At 42.7% G+C, this 17,546-nt stretch overlaps 1 protein-coding gene across 1 annotated transcript in view; it reads right to left on the minus strand.

Moving 5' to 3' along the window:
* Positions 1 to 466: 466 nt before the first annotated feature.
* LOC101561275 (gasdermin-C-like) overlaps positions 467 to 17,546 on the minus strand; it is an 18,866-nt gene continuing 1,786 nt past the window's right edge. Inside the window, exons 3-12 of the mRNA XM_023718812.1 lie at positions 13,060 to 13,228; positions 11,127 to 11,232; positions 9,166 to 9,210; positions 6,950 to 7,054; positions 4,622 to 4,847; positions 3,954 to 4,024; positions 2,984 to 3,123; positions 2,668 to 2,797; positions 2,132 to 2,205; positions 467 to 706 (exon numbers count right to left, since the gene is read on the minus strand). Coding sequence (XP_023574580.1) covers positions 467 to 706; positions 2,132 to 2,205; positions 2,668 to 2,797; positions 2,984 to 3,123; positions 3,954 to 4,024; positions 4,622 to 4,847; positions 6,950 to 7,054; positions 9,166 to 9,210; positions 11,127 to 11,232; positions 13,060 to 13,228 — 1,306 coding nt within the window. The remainder of the gene's footprint in view (positions 707 to 2,131; positions 2,206 to 2,667; positions 2,798 to 2,983; positions 3,124 to 3,953; positions 4,025 to 4,621; positions 4,848 to 6,949; positions 7,055 to 9,165; positions 9,211 to 11,126; positions 11,233 to 13,059; positions 13,229 to 17,546) is intronic.

Below are 17,546 nucleotides of genomic sequence, written 5' to 3' on the forward strand. Positions count from 1 at the left end.
CCATCAACAGCTGTCCCTCCTTTTATTTAAGTTTTAAAATATAGACTTAAATGGCTAGCCAGACCGCTCAGCAGACTGAAGCGCACTTAGGCAGAGCACGGTGGCTGGGGTTCGATCCCTGGAGTGCTATGCTGGCCGACCCCAGAGGCACAGTGAAGGCAATTGAGAAGGCATTATGGCACGTGCCTGTAATTCCAGAGTTATTTATTATTGACTACAATAAATATTTGTCAATCTTATCTTGAAGTAAATGTTACGTTTACATCTTAAACACAATTTTGAGGCTTATCCATCCTTGTAAATGAAGCACTTCCTTCACCCAAGATCATTTCCACAAGTTCCTCCCAAACTCTGTCTCTACATGCTGTGGGAGCAAAGGGGCATGGCGCGACCTGCCAGGCCTGCTAAGGGCTCTCACATGTGGGCTGGGCAAGGCCAGGCCTCCCTAGACTAACTCACTGAGAACTCAGGCCTCAGCCAGCTGCAGCAGCAATGACAGTGCCCCGTAGAGGGCAGACAAGGGCCTCTTGGCTTCTAGGTGCCAGGTTGACCGGGGGCTCTCCAGCTCCATCTTGAGGCCACACTCCTCCAGCAGCGCATAGGTGACATGCAAGCCCGCTTCCTGAAGTGGGGCGAGGAGCTCTGCTTGGATGGTAAAAGGGATGTGCCAGGGGTACTTGAAGTTTGGCGCTAGGATGCTCCGTACCTAGAAGAATTATCAGATTTTACAGATCAACCTTTGGGACTGGGGAGAGAAACTTTCTGTTTTAATATCCAGGGACTGCTGAAGATAACAAAAGAGGCAAAGGCCTTAAGGCCAAGCTTTGGGGTGAGCAGGTTATTAAAAAATCATTGTGCACTGGATCCTCAGCTACAAAAAGATTATTTTAAGCATACCTTCTAGTACAGATCTATTGGGAATCTATAATGTGTATGTGTGTGTGTGTGTGTATCTAAATTCTATATAAGCTTATACATGCATGTATTTATAGGTAAACATCAGGGGATCACAAAACGTTTTCATTTTTAAAATGCATAAGACACATTGTTATTAATCCATTCAAAATATGTCAGGGCCTGCCCATTAGCTCAGTTGTTTAAGTGCCTCTTTAAGCAAAGGCAGTCAGGCTTGTGATACTGCGGATCGATCCCCAGATTCTCATGCTTGTCCACATCTGCCCTTAAGACATTCCAAGCCAGCCAAAGGAAAAAAAAAAAAAGAAAGAAAGAAAAGAAATCCTTATGAAAATATTTCTCCACGTTTGGAACACTTTGGTCCTACCATTCTTTCCAGTTCTAAAAGTTGACTTTCCATAGTGTCTTTAGTTGTCCTACTGTGGTGTCCTCGAAAGCCAGAAAATTTTGAATAGACCAAAATGTTTACCTTTCATCCTGATTTTGAGTTTGGGAAGAGCCAGAATTTGCACAATGCCAATATAATAAATAAAGAGTATGAGGACTATGGTAATGGGTTTTTGTTTATGCTTTTGTTTTTGTTTTGGTACCCAGGATTGAGCTGAGAACCTTGCCCTTGCCAGAGAGGCACTTATGCTGCTTAGCTATACCCTCAGCTGTCATGCTTTTATGTGTCTGTGTTTTCCTTGGTTGGTGCTCAGCAATACCACACACCATATTTTTGTCACACCTCACAAATACATTCAAGAAGACTTCCAGAACTGACTCATAAACTGGTCAGAATGATGGCATCAGTGTGTTTGAACCAAAGGTCATGATTTGGAGGCAGAGAATAACAATGGCAATGTGTCTTTTACTGTAATAACTTTTTCAATTTAAATATTGAACATATATCTTGACCATACCTCCTATGTGAAGAAAGAGCAATCTGCAAGTGGAAACTATGTAGTCATATCAGGATATGTATTATATATTCTAAGCTCTCATCAACCTGCCCCCTTAAGGCATGTTGGGGCCCACTGCAGATGTGTCATCGCAAACAGAGACAATCCTGATGGAGACTGAGGCTAAGAAGGGAGCTCTCCAGAGGGTCCTTACTGGGATCCCATTACTCCCCTCCCCCCCCGGAAAATCTTATCCTCTCCTCTTCCACAGAATGTCCCTCCTGGTTTTTGCACCCTTCTCCCCAGAGTGCTAGAGTCTCAGGAAATCTTACCAGTTCTCGTTGCTGAAACATAATTCTCTTCTCCACAGATTGGGCCAGCAGAAAAAGCTGGGTGTCACTCAGCACTGGGGAAGGGGACATCATACAGAAGAAACATGATTCAGAGTCTAGGCATTTTTCTCTCACCATGAAGGAGACCCAGTGACAAGGGATACTGAGGTAGAATAGTGATTCCTATTATACAGAAGGTAAAGCACCCTGCACTGGAGCCCTTCTGCTCTGGAGATGATATCCAGGATGCTAAAGAACATGGTCGAGAAGGTGGATTCTGATGGTGGAGGCTGGAACCATTTGCCTCAGTGTAGGTTATATGATCAGTGGCCTCTTGCTTTCTGAGCCTCAAGCCCAGTCTATGTCACATAAGGAGCTGTCATAGGGAGTCCTCCTGATTTTAGAGAGAAAGGTGCTCTTAGGATGTAAAGCAAAGTAACTGCATGGTTTGAGGGAGCTGGCATCTAATGCTGCTCTGTAGAAGAACTGGGATGCAACATAAGGACTCTCCCACCCTGCCCTCCAAGCACTCTTACCCATTAGGACTTCCAGAAGGTAAAAAATGCGGTACTCGAGGTTAATCCAGGAAGGACTTGATCCCTGTCGGAGCTCATCTAGGATCTTGCCACCAGGGCCATCCAGATGACCCAAGGTTTCCATTTCCCACTACAGAACACAGGTGTTCTTGTTAAAAATAGTCATAACACCATTGTCACCACATGGGGGCTACATTCCTGTCTTTCCCACTTCCTGAAACCTTGCTCTTCTCTTCTCCCTCAGGTACACTAGCAGCCAAGTCTCTAAACATCCCCCTTACAGTGTCATCTGCCCATGCAGCTGAGGGAACCTCACCGTGTCCATCAGCATCTGCATAGTTTCTCTGTCACCCAGCATGGCCACGATAGAATGGAATATGACATCTCTTCTGTCCTTTGAGACTTGTGCCAGTGCCTCCATATTCCCAGAAACCTCCTCTTCTAGAAGACTAAAATCTGTCCTCAGACAATGACCAGAAAGCAGAAGCATTTTGTTTTTAGTTAGTAGCCCTGGAATCTACTAAGCTTTCCCACCCATAGGTCTAAGCTCATCTACAGTTCTCAAATGCTGATCAAAATTTTCTCTGCTCATGGATTAGGCTCTGGCAATGAAACTGCCCTAAAATTCTAGAAAGTTAGACAATCTCAGAGCTCTGGAATTAGAGGACAGTATCGTGGGAGCTGTCATAAAGAGTTTGAAAATCACTGAAAGTGGAGGAAAATGACAAAAATATCATTCTTGGATGTCCAGGAATGGTGTAAAATCTTGTCCTCAGCTCTTGATATGAAAATTCTCAGTGCTCTGGGATCCTCATCAACGCTTGCTCAACAGGGATGTGGTAGGGATTAAGTGAGCCTGTGTTTGTATCACGCCCAGCACGTAGGAGTCCCCCCTACTATCTCACAGCTGTGCCAGCAATTCAGTGTCTGAAGAACTGAACAATATCAGAATGTCCTGAGCTCTCTGATTCTCTCATGAGGCTTCAAATGGCCTGGATGATCCAGGGAGAGTAAGTGACTACCACTGTACCTGCTCCAGAGATGTGGGCCTGTTTCCCTGTTAGATTAATTGACCTGTCTCAGGTGCACCAATAGTGACTGCTGTCCTGGGCGTCATCAGAAAGTATTTGTTGCATATGCATCTGAGTAAGGGGGTCTCACAACACATGCACTTGGAAGTGGACCTCAGTGTCCTGAGCTACAAAGAGACTTCTGACTTCAGTAGTTAGCCTGGTTTATTTTCCCACTCAGAAGACCAGAACTCAACCATCTTAATAAACACTTACTTTGTCCGAAAGGTTCTTCTATTATTCCTAGAAAGAGAATCAAATATTGACCATGTTTATCACCAAATTTGCTTTTGAGAAATCCAGGAAGGTCTCAGCCCCCATTGCTGCTTCTATGTTTGTTCACCTCTCTACCTCGCTGTGCTTCCTGGCCTTCCCATTCCATGGGACCCAGAGTCAAGATCAACTACAGAGCAGCCAGGTTATGGCAAGTGGTGCTGCTAGCTCAAAACATGCAGGCTGATACCCATGTTCCCACCCCTACCACAGACTCACCTATGGGAAGGATGGAACTTAACTCCAACTCTAGAAAGAGAAAATAAAAGCCCCACACAAGAGTCAGTCTCAAAAATTGTATTTCCCCAAATTCTGCCTCTGCTTTCTCTTTCCCACTCTTCTCCATCTACCTTTCTATGACCAGAAGACCCAATTATGGCCAGAGGTCTCAATTGCAAAACTGTGTAATGGCAACAAAGGCATCATCAGGTGGACTCCTTATGTGCAGACTGAAGGATAAAATCCTAGTGTCACTGTGTCCCCTACTGAAAACATTTCAGCTGGATCATGGGAGGAGGTGGCTGTGGGTGGTGGGAAATGTGTGCTCAGATGGGGAGAAACACTGCTCATCCTGCACCCCAGGCAGGCAGAGCAGCAGAGGGGGTACCCACTGGCCTTTCCTCTGCTCTTTCTCCTGGGGAGAAGGAATCCCAACCCAGCTGCCTCCCTTGGGTCCCTGCTCACCGTAGAGTTCTTTCATTAGATCCTGTAGCTCTTCTATACATTCCTGCTCACCATAGAATCCTGAGCTTAGATTCTCTATCTCTTCTATATCTTCTTGATCTCTGTAAATTTCCATGCCTGCCTTGATTAGATGTGGCACTGGCATCAGTACACCTGGAAAGAGAAAGGAAAATGTTCCCTCATGAGATTTAGTCCCCCTTCCCTCCTTCCCTCTTTTCCATTCTTCCTTATTCTGCTCACCTTTCCAGCTCCTCCCCACTTCCTCCTGTCTCTCACTATACACTTTAATACAGAATTTTATCTGATTGAACTTTTCTCTGCTTATGGATTAGTCTTTAGTCATGAAACTGTCCTAAGAGTCCGGAAAGGTGGACAGTCTCAGGGCTCAGGAGTTAATGGATGGAATTGTTGGAGCAACCATAAACGTTCTGAAAGTTAATCACTAAAAGTGGAAGAAAAGGACCAAAATATAATTCTGGGAGAATCAGGACAGGTGTAGAATCTAGTACTCAGCTCTACACAAGAAAATGATCCATGGTCTGAGAACCACACCCACACCTGCTCAAGGTGGACACAGTGAGGAAAAAATAAGCCTGTGTTTGCAAGGTGCCCAGCACTCAGGAGCCTCCTTTACTATCTCGCACCTGTGTCAGCGATTCAAGGTCTGAACATTTGAACAATTTCAGGATGATTCTAACTCTCTGATGCTCCCATGAGGAGCTACATGACCTATAGTGATACACTGAGAATGAGTGACCACCCAGTGCTTGGTCCACAGAAGTGGGTCCATCTCCCTGTTCGATTAATGGAAATATGTAAGCTTTCTTAATAAGGACTCCTGTGCAGGGAGTCATCAGTGAATGTTCACTGCATGCACGTGTGAATAAGGACATCTCACCCCCATGCACACTTGGAAGGCAAGCTCACTCGCCCGAGTTACACAGACTTGCAACTTCAGTAGGCAATCAGCAGTTTCCTACAGAGAAATCTAGATTCCCTCACTCTTTTTTTAACCAATGCATAAAATGATTTAATCTGAGATTATAGACACATGCTACCAAGCCCAGCTTCTATATACTTTTTTTCTCAATAATTTTATTGAGAAACAAATAGCAATGAGACAGTTTCAAAACAAATTGGTAGGACAGTTTCAATAATTGACACATTGCATACTCTCTTCCTAGTGGTTATTTGCTGTACAAGATACAGACATGATATCCTATTTACAAACACTACTAGAACAAATCCCTCTATTCATTAAGAGAATGTAACTATTTATCTATCCTAACCATTTTGAATACACAGATTCAAAATGGACATTCATCTGTATCTCCTTTTTTGTTTAGTTCCATCATTTGAATATTATAGGTGTGTTAACTCAGCAAAATATTCTAAAAGAGTCCAGTAGTCCATAATAGTATTGGGTCTGGATGGTTAAGACCAAGATAAAGCAAGACCTATGCAACAAGAATTGTAGCTCCCCTCACTCTTAAGAAACACTTACTTTGCCCAAAGGTTCCTATGTTCTCCCTGGAAAGAGAATCAAAAATAGATCTTCTTCATCCTGAACTTGCCTTTGAGATACCTGGAAGGTCTGTCGTCCTACTGATTAGTCTCATTGCTTGACCTCCTTGCTGCCACCATGTTGCTCCAGTGCTCTACTTCACTGGCCTCTCTGGCCCTCCCATTCCATAGCACCCAGACTCAAGGCAGAAGATGGAGACATCAGGCAAAGGCAGACACTCTGGATCAATATATGCTAGCCAGGATCAACACTCACACCCCTAGCACACACTGGCACATCTATTGAGGGAGTGGGCCTTAACTCCAACTCCAGAAAGACAAAAAAAAAAAAAAAAGGCCACCCAAAAGTCAGTCTCAAATGTTTGCTTTCTCCAAATCCTGTCTCTGCTTTTTCTGTCTGTCTCTTCATTTCCCCTCTCTTAAGCCCAGGAGCCCAGTTATAGGCAGGGCATCCAAAACCAAAGCAGTGAGGAATATCAGTAGACATCATCAGGTGGATTCCCCCTTGGGTAGACTGAAGGATCCAGTTCTAGTATCTTTTCCTGTCCCACTGGCATCATTTCAGCTGGGCTGTGGGTGGTGGGAAATGTGTGGCCATAGAGAGAGAAACATTGCCCAGCCTCCATCCCAGACAGGCAGAGCAACTGAGGTAGCACCCAGTGACTTTCCTCTGCTCGTTCTCTTTAGGAGAAGGAGCCCCACCCAGCAGCATCCCTTGGGTTCCCGCTCACTGGAGGATTCACTCCTTGGCTTGGGCTCCTCTTCACTGAACACATTTCCAAATGAAGGCTTGATTTCAAGCTGTGGTTTTCTTGTGAGTTTCATGTTCTGTGGAACTGGAAAGACAAAGGAGAGTGTTCACTCATGAGGCTTAGGCTCTCTATGCTTCCTCCCCATTTCCATTCTTCCCTACTCTGCTCATGTTTCCACCTCCTCCTCACTTGCTCTTGTTTCTCACTGTACAGTTCAACAGAGAAATTTCTCCTGTTAAAATTCTCTTAGCTCATGGGTTAGGCTCTACCAATGAATTTGTCCTAAGAGTCTAGAGAGGAGGCCAATCTCAGTGCTCTGGAAGTAAGGGATACAATCCTGGAGGAACCATAGAGATTCTGATTATAAATCATTGAGAGTGGAAGAAAAGGACCAAAGTGGGATTCTGGGATAGTCAAGAGTGGTGTAAAATCTAGTACTCAGCTCAAGATATAAAAATCTTTTTCTACGTCCACATCACCCTGAACACACCCATCTCAGCTGACAATCCTCAGTGCTCTAGGATCCCTGTGCCCACCTGCTCAGTAGGCACATGGGGAGGATTACATGAATCTGTGTTTGTAAGGTGCCCAGCAAATAGTAATGTCCCTTTACTATCACACATCTGTGCCAGTGAGTCACGGTCTGAACATATAAACATGCTCAGGATGTTCCTAGCTCTCTGATTCTCCCAAGAGGATCCAGGTGGCCTCCAGGGACAGTGATCACCACAGTGCATGCTCCAAAAAAGTGAGACCATCTCCCTGTTTTATTACATGGCATATATCAGGTGGCACAAAAGTGACTGTTTCCTGGGAGTCCTCAGTAAGTGTTCTTGCATGTATATAAAAATAAGGAGACCCAACCAACGTGCGCAGTTGGAGGTACAGCTCCATCACCTGAGTTGCATGGCAATTTTCAAGTTTAGTAGCCAAATTTTAGTTTCCCACTCAGAAGCCCAGGTTCCCTCCCTCTTAATAAAGCACTTACCTCCCCAAAAAGGTTTCTTTATTCTTCCTAGAAATAGAAACAAAAATTGACCTTTTTTAATCTCCAAATTTGATTTTGAGAAATTCTGTAGGGTCTATTCTCATTCACTGTCCTCTCTACTCTCTGCCTTCTTGCTGACTTAACACTAGTCTATCCCTCTTCCTTGCCACATTCCCTGGCCCTGCATTCCATCATACCCAGAGTCAAGACAGAGAACAGAGCAGGCAGGTAAGGGCAAGTGACACATCTGGCGCAATGTGTGCTGACTTGGACCCATATCTCATCCCAGCACATACTCACAAATCTATTGAATGAGTGGGCCTTAACTCCAACTCTAGAAAGAAAAGATAAAGCCCCACCCAAGAATCTCCAACATTTGATTTCCCTAAATTCTGCCTCTGCTTTCTCTGTCCTTATCTTCATTTACCCCTATCCTTTGCCCACAGGGCCTCATTATGGTCAGAGAGTCTGATGGCAAAGCAAAGGGTAATGGTAACAAAGGCATCATCAAGTGGATTCCCTTTGTGTAGAATGAAGGATACAGTTATAGTTTCTGTTCCTCTCTCACTGGCAATATTTCATGAACCATGAAAGTAGGTGGCTGTGGGTGGTGGAAGATATGTGGCCACACAGGGAGGGACACTGTTCATACTCCACCCTGGATAGGTAGAGTAACAGAAGTGGTACCCTCTGGCCTTCTGCTATTTCTCCTCAGGAGGAGGAACTCCCACCCAGCTGCCTCCATTGGGTTCTTGCTCACTGAAGGATGCTCTCCTTGGCTTTTGTTCCTCTTCTTTGTAAACACATTTCCTTGAAGGCTGAATTTGAACAACTACCCCTCTTCTACTCTCCATTATGGGTTTCACTGGAAAGACACAGACAAATATTACCTCATAAGACTTAATCTCCATCTCCTTCTTCCTTCTTTCCACTTTTCCCTATTCTGCTCACCTTCCCAGCTCCTCCCCACTTCCCCTTATTCCTCACTGTACCCTCCCACAGGGAAATTTGTCCAGCCAAGAAGCCCCAGAGATTATCCCCCTCATCTCTGGCTTGCTTCTGTTTCCTGGTATCTCTATCTGGGTTGAAAAAAGGCCAGTGGCAGGGGAGGAAAAGCCTGGCCTGAAAAGGTATCTTTTGGGCCAACCAAAGAAAAGCTGGTGTGGCATTCAAAGGAATCAAAGTTCCATAGGGCACTGGGACTCACCAAACTGAAAGGTCTTCTGCTTTGTGTCATTGATTACAAGTATGCCTGAATGCAGAAGAAACCAGATTAGCACAGTATTCCAGCCTACCACTCCATTCTGTGCACCTGCAGCTTAGGGAACTGTGTCTGCCACCTGGGATGCTTGTCAGATTAGAAGCCCCTGGGTCTCATGACTCGGATCCTGTGAAGTCTCAACTAAAATGAGCATGTTAAATGAGATCATTATACCCTCCAACATTATGAGGTAAAAGAGATGAGCTTTGTCCTCCACATCTTGTAGATCATCTTCTTGTTAACCTTTTCTTAGCATTCTGATGTTTATTGCCCCCCTCCCAGTCTTGCAACCTTTGGTAAGTAGAGGTTTCATCTGTAGAAATGTGTTGAGATCTTAAGCTTCTATACTGTCAGTTTAAGTGTCTGGCACTGTAAAAGAGCCCAGGAAGAAGACACTGAAGTTTCCATGTGTTGGCAACGGTGAACTGAATGAATTCATGCAAAAGGTAACTAAAGAGTTCCTGCAAGTCACACTGTGACCACCAGGGAATACAGGCTCTCTGTTTATGCAGTTAGTGTCTAATTCAGTGAAGAATCAACTTGTACAATGTTTGACTTACGAAACACATTTAAGCTTCATTAAAAAATCTAAAGGAACATAATGTGCAGAGCAATGTAAGATTTTACCATAGCACTGGCCAGTGACTTTGAGAATTAGAATCTCTATGAGCGTTCACTTTCTCATCTGTAAAATGGAAATGAGACCTCCTCTCTGAGTGGACGTGGGGAATTGATGGGCCTGGCTTAAGCCTCTTTGGTTCACCAGAATGCATCCTGGCCTTGTGGAGAGGTCCGGCTGCTGTCAGGTTCTGTACACCACCACCACCCACTGCCCCCTCCAGGTATGGCTCCTCTTCCCTTCCATGCACAGCCAGCTCCCATAAGGTCTGCACTCTACCCTTACCTCTCCTTGCATTCCCACCTGAGCCACTGCAGCTCATCCTCCAAGGAAGTCCACTTTGGCCACCAATGAAAATGGACTTGGTTCTCCCTGGACACTACACCACATCTCTGGGGTGTCATTTAATTGCACCATTTACAATGACTGTCCTTCAGGACATTTTGTTTTGTTGTTGTTCATTTTTGAAAGTGGGCTCCTTATCTTCTCCCTAAGTTACAAGCACCTTGTCATTCTCTGTCTTCTTTACCAGCACTGCTAGCTCTTGGGGCCTGGACAGTTTTCTCTGACCTTTGTCTCTCCTCCTGCTGAGCCCCATAGGAGATCTGACTGCATTCAGCACTCTTCCATGGGAAGCTAGAGTTCACTAGGTCAGAGTCCAGCCTCCCTCTGTCTATTGCCAGTGGCAGGTCCTGGCATCAGCCCCCTCCCTTGACCAGAATTTGCAGGAGGTCACTACAGAGAGCTAAAGGGAATAGAGTGGCTCCCATTTCTTGTACCAATTCCTAGCTGAATTAGCTGTTGCAGATGGGAACAGTGTAAGATAGGAGAGACCTTGGACTCTGAGCCATACACAAAAGTTAGGACAGTATGTCTGCTGATTGGTTTGTGACTGTTGTTGATATCTTCTGAGCCTTTGTTGTGACATTATGGGTCACGTGGGAGGGCTCTGTGGCTCCCTCTGTTAAGATGCTGAGAGCAGCAGTACATTGAATGCCTTAGAGATGCTGTGATTAGGGACAGACTATGGTCAGTGCTGAGGACATCTCCAAACAGGGCACCTCAAGTGGGTCCCCTCCCATGGAGGAGACAGTCTCTGGACAACTCCCCCACAACACTTCAGCCAGGCCTTGTGAAGAGGTGACTGTGGGTGGTGTGACATCTGTGTGTCCTAGACAGGGAGAAATATTGCCTATCCTGTTCGCTGGACAGAGGCTGCGGAATGGACTTTCTTTTGTTCTGTTTCTCTCAGGAGAAGGCACCCCACCCACTCTCATTTTCTCCTCACTGCAGTATTTGTCCTTGATGACCAGCTTCTTCTTCCTGTAGGCCATCACTGTGCCCTGAGGGACAGTCATTGTTGTCTCCCTCTGACCTTGTCCCTGGCTTTCAGCCTGGCAAGAGAAAGTAGTTCTTAGATCTTTCAAAATGCCACTAAGCATCATGCTTACATTTGATCACAATAACATGTACATGCAATTTCAAACTCAAATACGTCTAGGAAACATGGAGGAAAACAGGAACAGTCCCCTACTTTCTACTACTCTACCTCCTCCTTTTCTCAAACTTTTACTTTTTTTCTTCACGTCATCCAATACTTACAAATATTTATATGTTTCCATTGTCATACTGCAATGTTCTGAGTTTTGCCAGTTAAATTTACATTTAGCTTTCTCTTGCTGTTGAAATGGATCCCATTTTCTACCCTTCCCTCATCCCTCCCCTCATTTCACCCTCTAGCCTCAGGAAAGATTCAAATCCCAAGATTGTGTACTTTCACATTCACTGTCTGTGGTGGGGACACTGCTTCTGCAGTTGCAGGCAAGCCTTCAATCCCTTAAGGCGACACTCTGTCTTCTGTGTCACTTGCTGCATTCTCTCCAAGGCAGAGGGACACATAGGCTTTAGGACCTTGTATACAAGAAGATATCTTTGACTCATATTTGTTTGGTATTTTGCTTACACACCAAATTCTAGGCTCAAGTTTTTTAGAAAAAGATGGTTTTGTTTTGTTTCTGTTTTCTTTTAGAAACAGGTACGCTTTCCTTTTTAAGGGAAGTGCCTAAAACTTCCCATTTACACTCTGCAGTGTGGATCTAGATAGAATCAGGGAGCTTGAAACCCATAATGAGGGTGGGCCTCCCTGGGGACTAATACACCAACCATGGGAAAGTAAAGTATATATCTCATGTTTTTCTTTAGCTTTGAAATTCTTGAGAGAGGACTAAATTATACAGAAAATATAATGTGGTAAAGACCGTAAGTATCAGGGCCCTGTGGTATAGCTTAGTGGACTAAGTGCTTGCTTAGGTAAGCGCAAGGGCCAGGGTTCGATCCCTGGCTCTGTATGCCTCCCAGGTCTCATCCCCGGGTGTGCTGAGCCAGCGATGGCGAGTGCCTGTAATCCCAGCACTAGGGAGGCAGAAATCAGGAGGATCACTACAAGTCTGGGCTGTGTAATGAGGCCCTGCACAAACAAAACAAAACAAAAGAAACATAAAATAAAACGTGAGTATCTAATTCATAGAGTCCGAAAAATTAGCTGATAAATCAGTTTGCTTATTTTAATGAAAACGTCATATTTGGTGATTGTGAGAAAGTACGTAGGTTGTGTGTGCTTCAAAGTATTTATTCTCACTCATTAGAGCATTCCTTTTAGTTTATCATAGAATTAAAGTTACTTTCGCAACCAAAGTTTTTTGTCACTGGCCCCTTGTTTTTTTCCAGCCAGGAAACTGTACTTGTTGCTAATACCAGATTTTCACATAAATATTTTAGAATGTTATTTAACCAAAACAAAGTCAAACAACAAAGCTAGGTATAGTGGCTCATCTGTAATTCCAACACTCTGGGTGGCTAAGGCAGAAGGCTTCCATGTTCTACCCAATGAAGGCAATCTAGTGGTTTACTTAGAATTAAAAATAAAAAGAGATTGGGTATGTAGCTCCATGTGAAGGTCCTAGGTTTACTGCCCAATATTATAAAAGTAATATAAATTAAACACCAATGAATTAAATCCATCTTTTATTTTACCAATGCTGAAAAATTCTCTATTTAAGCATTGTCCATGAGGAGTTTAGAATATGGTCCCAGATCAGAAGGCAGGATACTTTGCCCCAAGACCAGTAGGACACCAGGCTCTGACTGGGATGATTAACTAGGTCCCTTCGAAAATATTAAGCATTCTAGGCTTGCTGCATTCTGACCTCCCCATTCCATACCTTGATGAAAGGAACCTGGGGGATAGATGCTTTTCCTGAAACAGCCACATTGCTATTGTCACGAAGTATAGTATCTTTGATCAGTTCAACAGCTTCTGTCACCACATAGAGGTTGTCTCCTCTCCTTCGGCAGCCACTCAAAAATGAGGGCTCTGGGTCCAACAGTTTCCTGACAAAATATGAGGATCAAAGCTCAGAGTGGGCATGTGGTGCCCTTCAGCACATCCTAGGTCCCACTTGTCAAGACCTAGGAGAGGTGTGGTGCCTTTGACAGAGGGTTCCTAAGGGGGTAGGGACATGTTGGATCTTGGAGATTCCTAGGGCAAAGAATACCTTTGTTGTTAGGCATCATGGAAGAGACCCCCTTTCAAATGACAGTGTAGGTGTGAAAGTATGTGTCATGCATTGTTTAGGCCCCCTGTATTTTACTAATTTACATTGATCTCAGTAAGGGAAAATTATAGATTTCAAACCCTAGGGCCCCTCAAAGGACAGAAGTAGATGGATCCAGAAGATTGAGAAGAGTCCTAACACAAGGTCCCAAGTTTGATCCCTAGTACCACAATAAATAAATAAATAAATAAATTAAAAATAGAGTCCTGAAAAGGTCCTATATTCAAAGTTTAGTGTCCTCACTAATGTATCCATGTTACCATCAGGGTGAGCTATGGGGTAGAACAACTATTCTAGCCATGGTGGGGCATGCCTTTAGCCTCAGCACTTGGGAAGCTGAGTCAGGAGGATAGCTGCAAGTTCAAGTCTGCATGGGCTACATAGTGAGTTCAACACAAGCCCAAATTATATAGGGAGAACCTGTCTCAAAAAAAAAGTCAAGTATGGCCTAGGTGGGAGGAGCCTGGATAGCTTTATGAGTAACACAGGTGGAATTTTAAAGACTGACCATCCATACAAAGTGGATTGGTGGAAGACACAAGCATGTTAGTTCTGAAGGAAGAGACAAGTTTGAAACACTAAGAACAGATTTCTTCTCCATTTAGATCTGAGGCTCAATTTTAAATCTATTCAAAATCCCAGTGGAGTGGGTATCCCGGCTGATATTCATGTGGATGTCTTTTAAAGAGAACAAAAAATGAGGGAAACAAACAAACAAACAAAAAAAGGCACAGAATTTCAAAGTACAATGATATGAAATTAACAATGGTTGTTACATTGCATATTGATGTCTTCAAAGTAGCTATTAAATTTCCAGATATTGGCATGCAGAATTGATCAATTAAACATTAACTCTTCATTTCAATAAACCAGTAAAAATTAGTAGTACGATTGTCTTAATGTCACGTGTGTGTATGCATATATTTTCCCTTTCTCCTTTCTTTTCTCCTTTCCCCATCCTGGTTGTTCTTTCCTTTTGAGAAGTTTCTTTCCTTTCTCAGTGTCTATGTTACCTTTCAGATTTTATTTAAGCTTTCAGTTTCATACACTAAGGAGATAACATATCATTTACACATGAGAGTCTGATTTATTTCACTTACAAGTATGATCTCTAGTCGCATTAATTTACCTATATAAGCCTTGAGTATATCTTTCAGAATATAGAGATCTTTAATTTAACCTGCTCAGTGGAGACAGTCACAGAATATCAAATATATGTGCTAGGATTTCCTCTTGATATTGGAAAGTAAAACAACTAAGCCTCTTAGCACATCTCCAATAGCAGACTCAATCAAGCAAACAACAAATCAGTAAACTCAAAGAAAACTAAATGAAGCTGTCTATTCGGAGGGGCAAGAATGAGAAGGAATGAAAATGTCTACAGGATTTGAGAGCATCATCAAGTAAAATGACACACAGAAACATAGGAATTGGGGAGAAAAATTAAACTCTTCCTCAGACAAAGGACTTCTATCTAGACACAAAGAATTAAAAAAGAATCAGGTCCCGAAAATTCAAAGACCTAATACAAAAATGGACATCTGAGTTGAATAACATTTCTCAAATGAAGAAATAAAAATGGCAGATAAATACATGAAAAAAATGTTCAAAAGCACTGGTCATTCAAGAAATTAAAAGTAAAACAATACTGAGATTTCATTTCGCCCTAGAAAGAATGGCTATCATCAAGAAGTTAACTGGGGCTGGTGAGGTAGCTGAGTGGAGTAAACACCTGCTCTGGGAAGTGCAGGGACCAGGCTTTAATCCCCACTTTGCTGTGTTGACCCCACCCCTGGGGCATGCTGAGACAGTGACTGAGACCGGGCGTGGTGGTGAGTGATGTAATCTCAGCTCTTGGGAGGCTGAAGAACAGGAGAATCACTATGAGTCCTGTCTGTGCAGTGAGACCCTGTACTACGTATATAAAAAATAAAAAATAAAAATACAAAACAAGGACAGAAATAGAAATCTATGATCATTTACTCAGAGAAGCTTAAAAATTATAAGAGAACAAAAAAATTCATTCAACTTCCACTAGATAAAGATAAGCTAAGAAGATTATCCTAAACATAACTGGAGTTAAAAATTGAAGCAGCACACATAGAATGAAAAAAATCAATTCACAAAAATCACAGCAGAAAACACTTTAAGTTTGAGGAAAAAATTCAAAATACAGGTAAGCAACTCTGACAGAATACTAAACAACCACAGTGAAAAAGCAAGCTTCCAGAATCGGTGGCCGGGGTTTGATCGTGAAGATCTGAGCCAGCCCTGTGCCCGGGGTGCACTGAGACGGCGACGGAGACTGGTTGTGATGGTGCATGTCCAATCTATGTAGTGAGACACTGTACTGAGAGTCACATGGAGAGAAAACATTCTCTCAGGCTCTCACAGAGAGCAAATTGGTCAAGCAATGGCCATGACTCAGCCACATGGCTGACACTGACAAAGGATCTACAAACTGTGGTACAGGTTTTCAGGGTAAATCCTTAGGGGATTTGACTTACCTTGTCAGATACAAAAGTTACATTTCTTGTTTTATAGGTCTAGATTTATCTTGGTCTTAACCATCCAGCAGAAAAGTACAAAAATGAGGTATAAAAAGTAAAGCCATATTAATATGCTGAGATGTAAATGGCTCAAGTCTGCAACTTCTGACATTGACAGTCCTACAGATAACCCACTACTATTATGGACTACTGGATTATACTGGATTATTTTGCTGAATTCATGCACCTACACTATTTAAGTGGCAATGGAATACCCATCTCTGACAAAACTAAACAAAAAAAGAGGATATAAATGAAGGACCATTTTGTATCTGTATATACAAAATAGGATAGATATACAGCTACTTTCTCTTAATTCAAAGAGAAGAAATATTTGTACGAATAGTGTTTGTGTACAGGATATCATGTCTGTATCTTGTACTGTGAATAACTACTACAAAGACAACAATATGCAATGTATTAATTATTGAAACTCTCCCACTAACCTGTTTTGAAACTGTCTCATTGCTATTTTTTTCTCAATAAAATTAGTAAAAAAAAAAAAGATTGGCCACAAAAAAACAAATCAAAAAATTTATTGATACTTACAAGAATATGGACATAATTCATTATCTTTATCATTAAATATTAAAACTCATATATTGATAGCTTTATGATATGCATACATATATATTGCCTCTTATGTATGTGATTGTAAATGTTACTATAAACATGAATCCTAGTTTATGTTTCTAATTTTTAAAACATGAATTAAAAAAAGAAACATCGCAAAAGAAATTTATACACTAAAAAATAAAACAATGGACAATGCCCCATACTTTCTACGTGTCAACTATGAATGAAACAATCCAGAGAGGTGGAGAGCACTCTGATGATGCAGTTACCTTCTGAATACAGCAGGCCATCGAAGGACACCACAAATATAAGCCACAACACTCATAGTATACACCTAGCATTACCTTCTAGCAAAGCTGAGAAGAACATTGTAAAAAAAGAACAGCAAAGGACAATGTACATGATGCAAATACTTGAAAACATCCTTAATAGACTGCTAGCAGAGAAATTGAACAGCATGTTAAAAGGCTCAGGAATCCATTGGGAGTTTTCCCCAGGATCTGATCTGAGGTACCAGTATGGAAAGTATAGTGAACACTACAGTATTGTATACTTGAAAAACTAAAACTAAAAAAGAGTTATTGTGCGAGGTAATAGTTGTGTTATTTAACTTGATTGTGGGTGCTGAGATGTATACATATGTGTATCCAAATCATCATGCTTTAATCATATTTGCACAATTTTATTTCTCAGTTAAACCCAATTGAGCTTGGATAAGATAAGTTGAAAATTATGCTTAAGGGATGGCCAAATAGCTCAGCAGATTAAAGTGCCTGCAAGCAGGCTCAGAGCCTGGGGGTTTGATTCCTGGGCCTGCTGTGCAGGCCCCGCTCCTGGGGGGGTGCTGAGACAGTGATTGACACTGGGTGTAGTGAAGAGCTCCTGTAATCCCAGCACTTGGGAGGCTGTAAACAGGAGAACCACTGTGAGTCCAATCTAGTAGTGAGACCTGAACATCCTGTAGACCCT

Source organism: Octodon degus, unplaced genomic scaffold (assembly GCF_000260255.1).
Source record: "Octodon degus isolate 3935 unplaced genomic scaffold, OctDeg1.0 scaffold00062, whole genome shotgun sequence".
Classification (NCBI taxonomy): Eukaryota; Metazoa; Chordata; class Mammalia; order Rodentia; family Octodontidae; genus Octodon; species Octodon degus.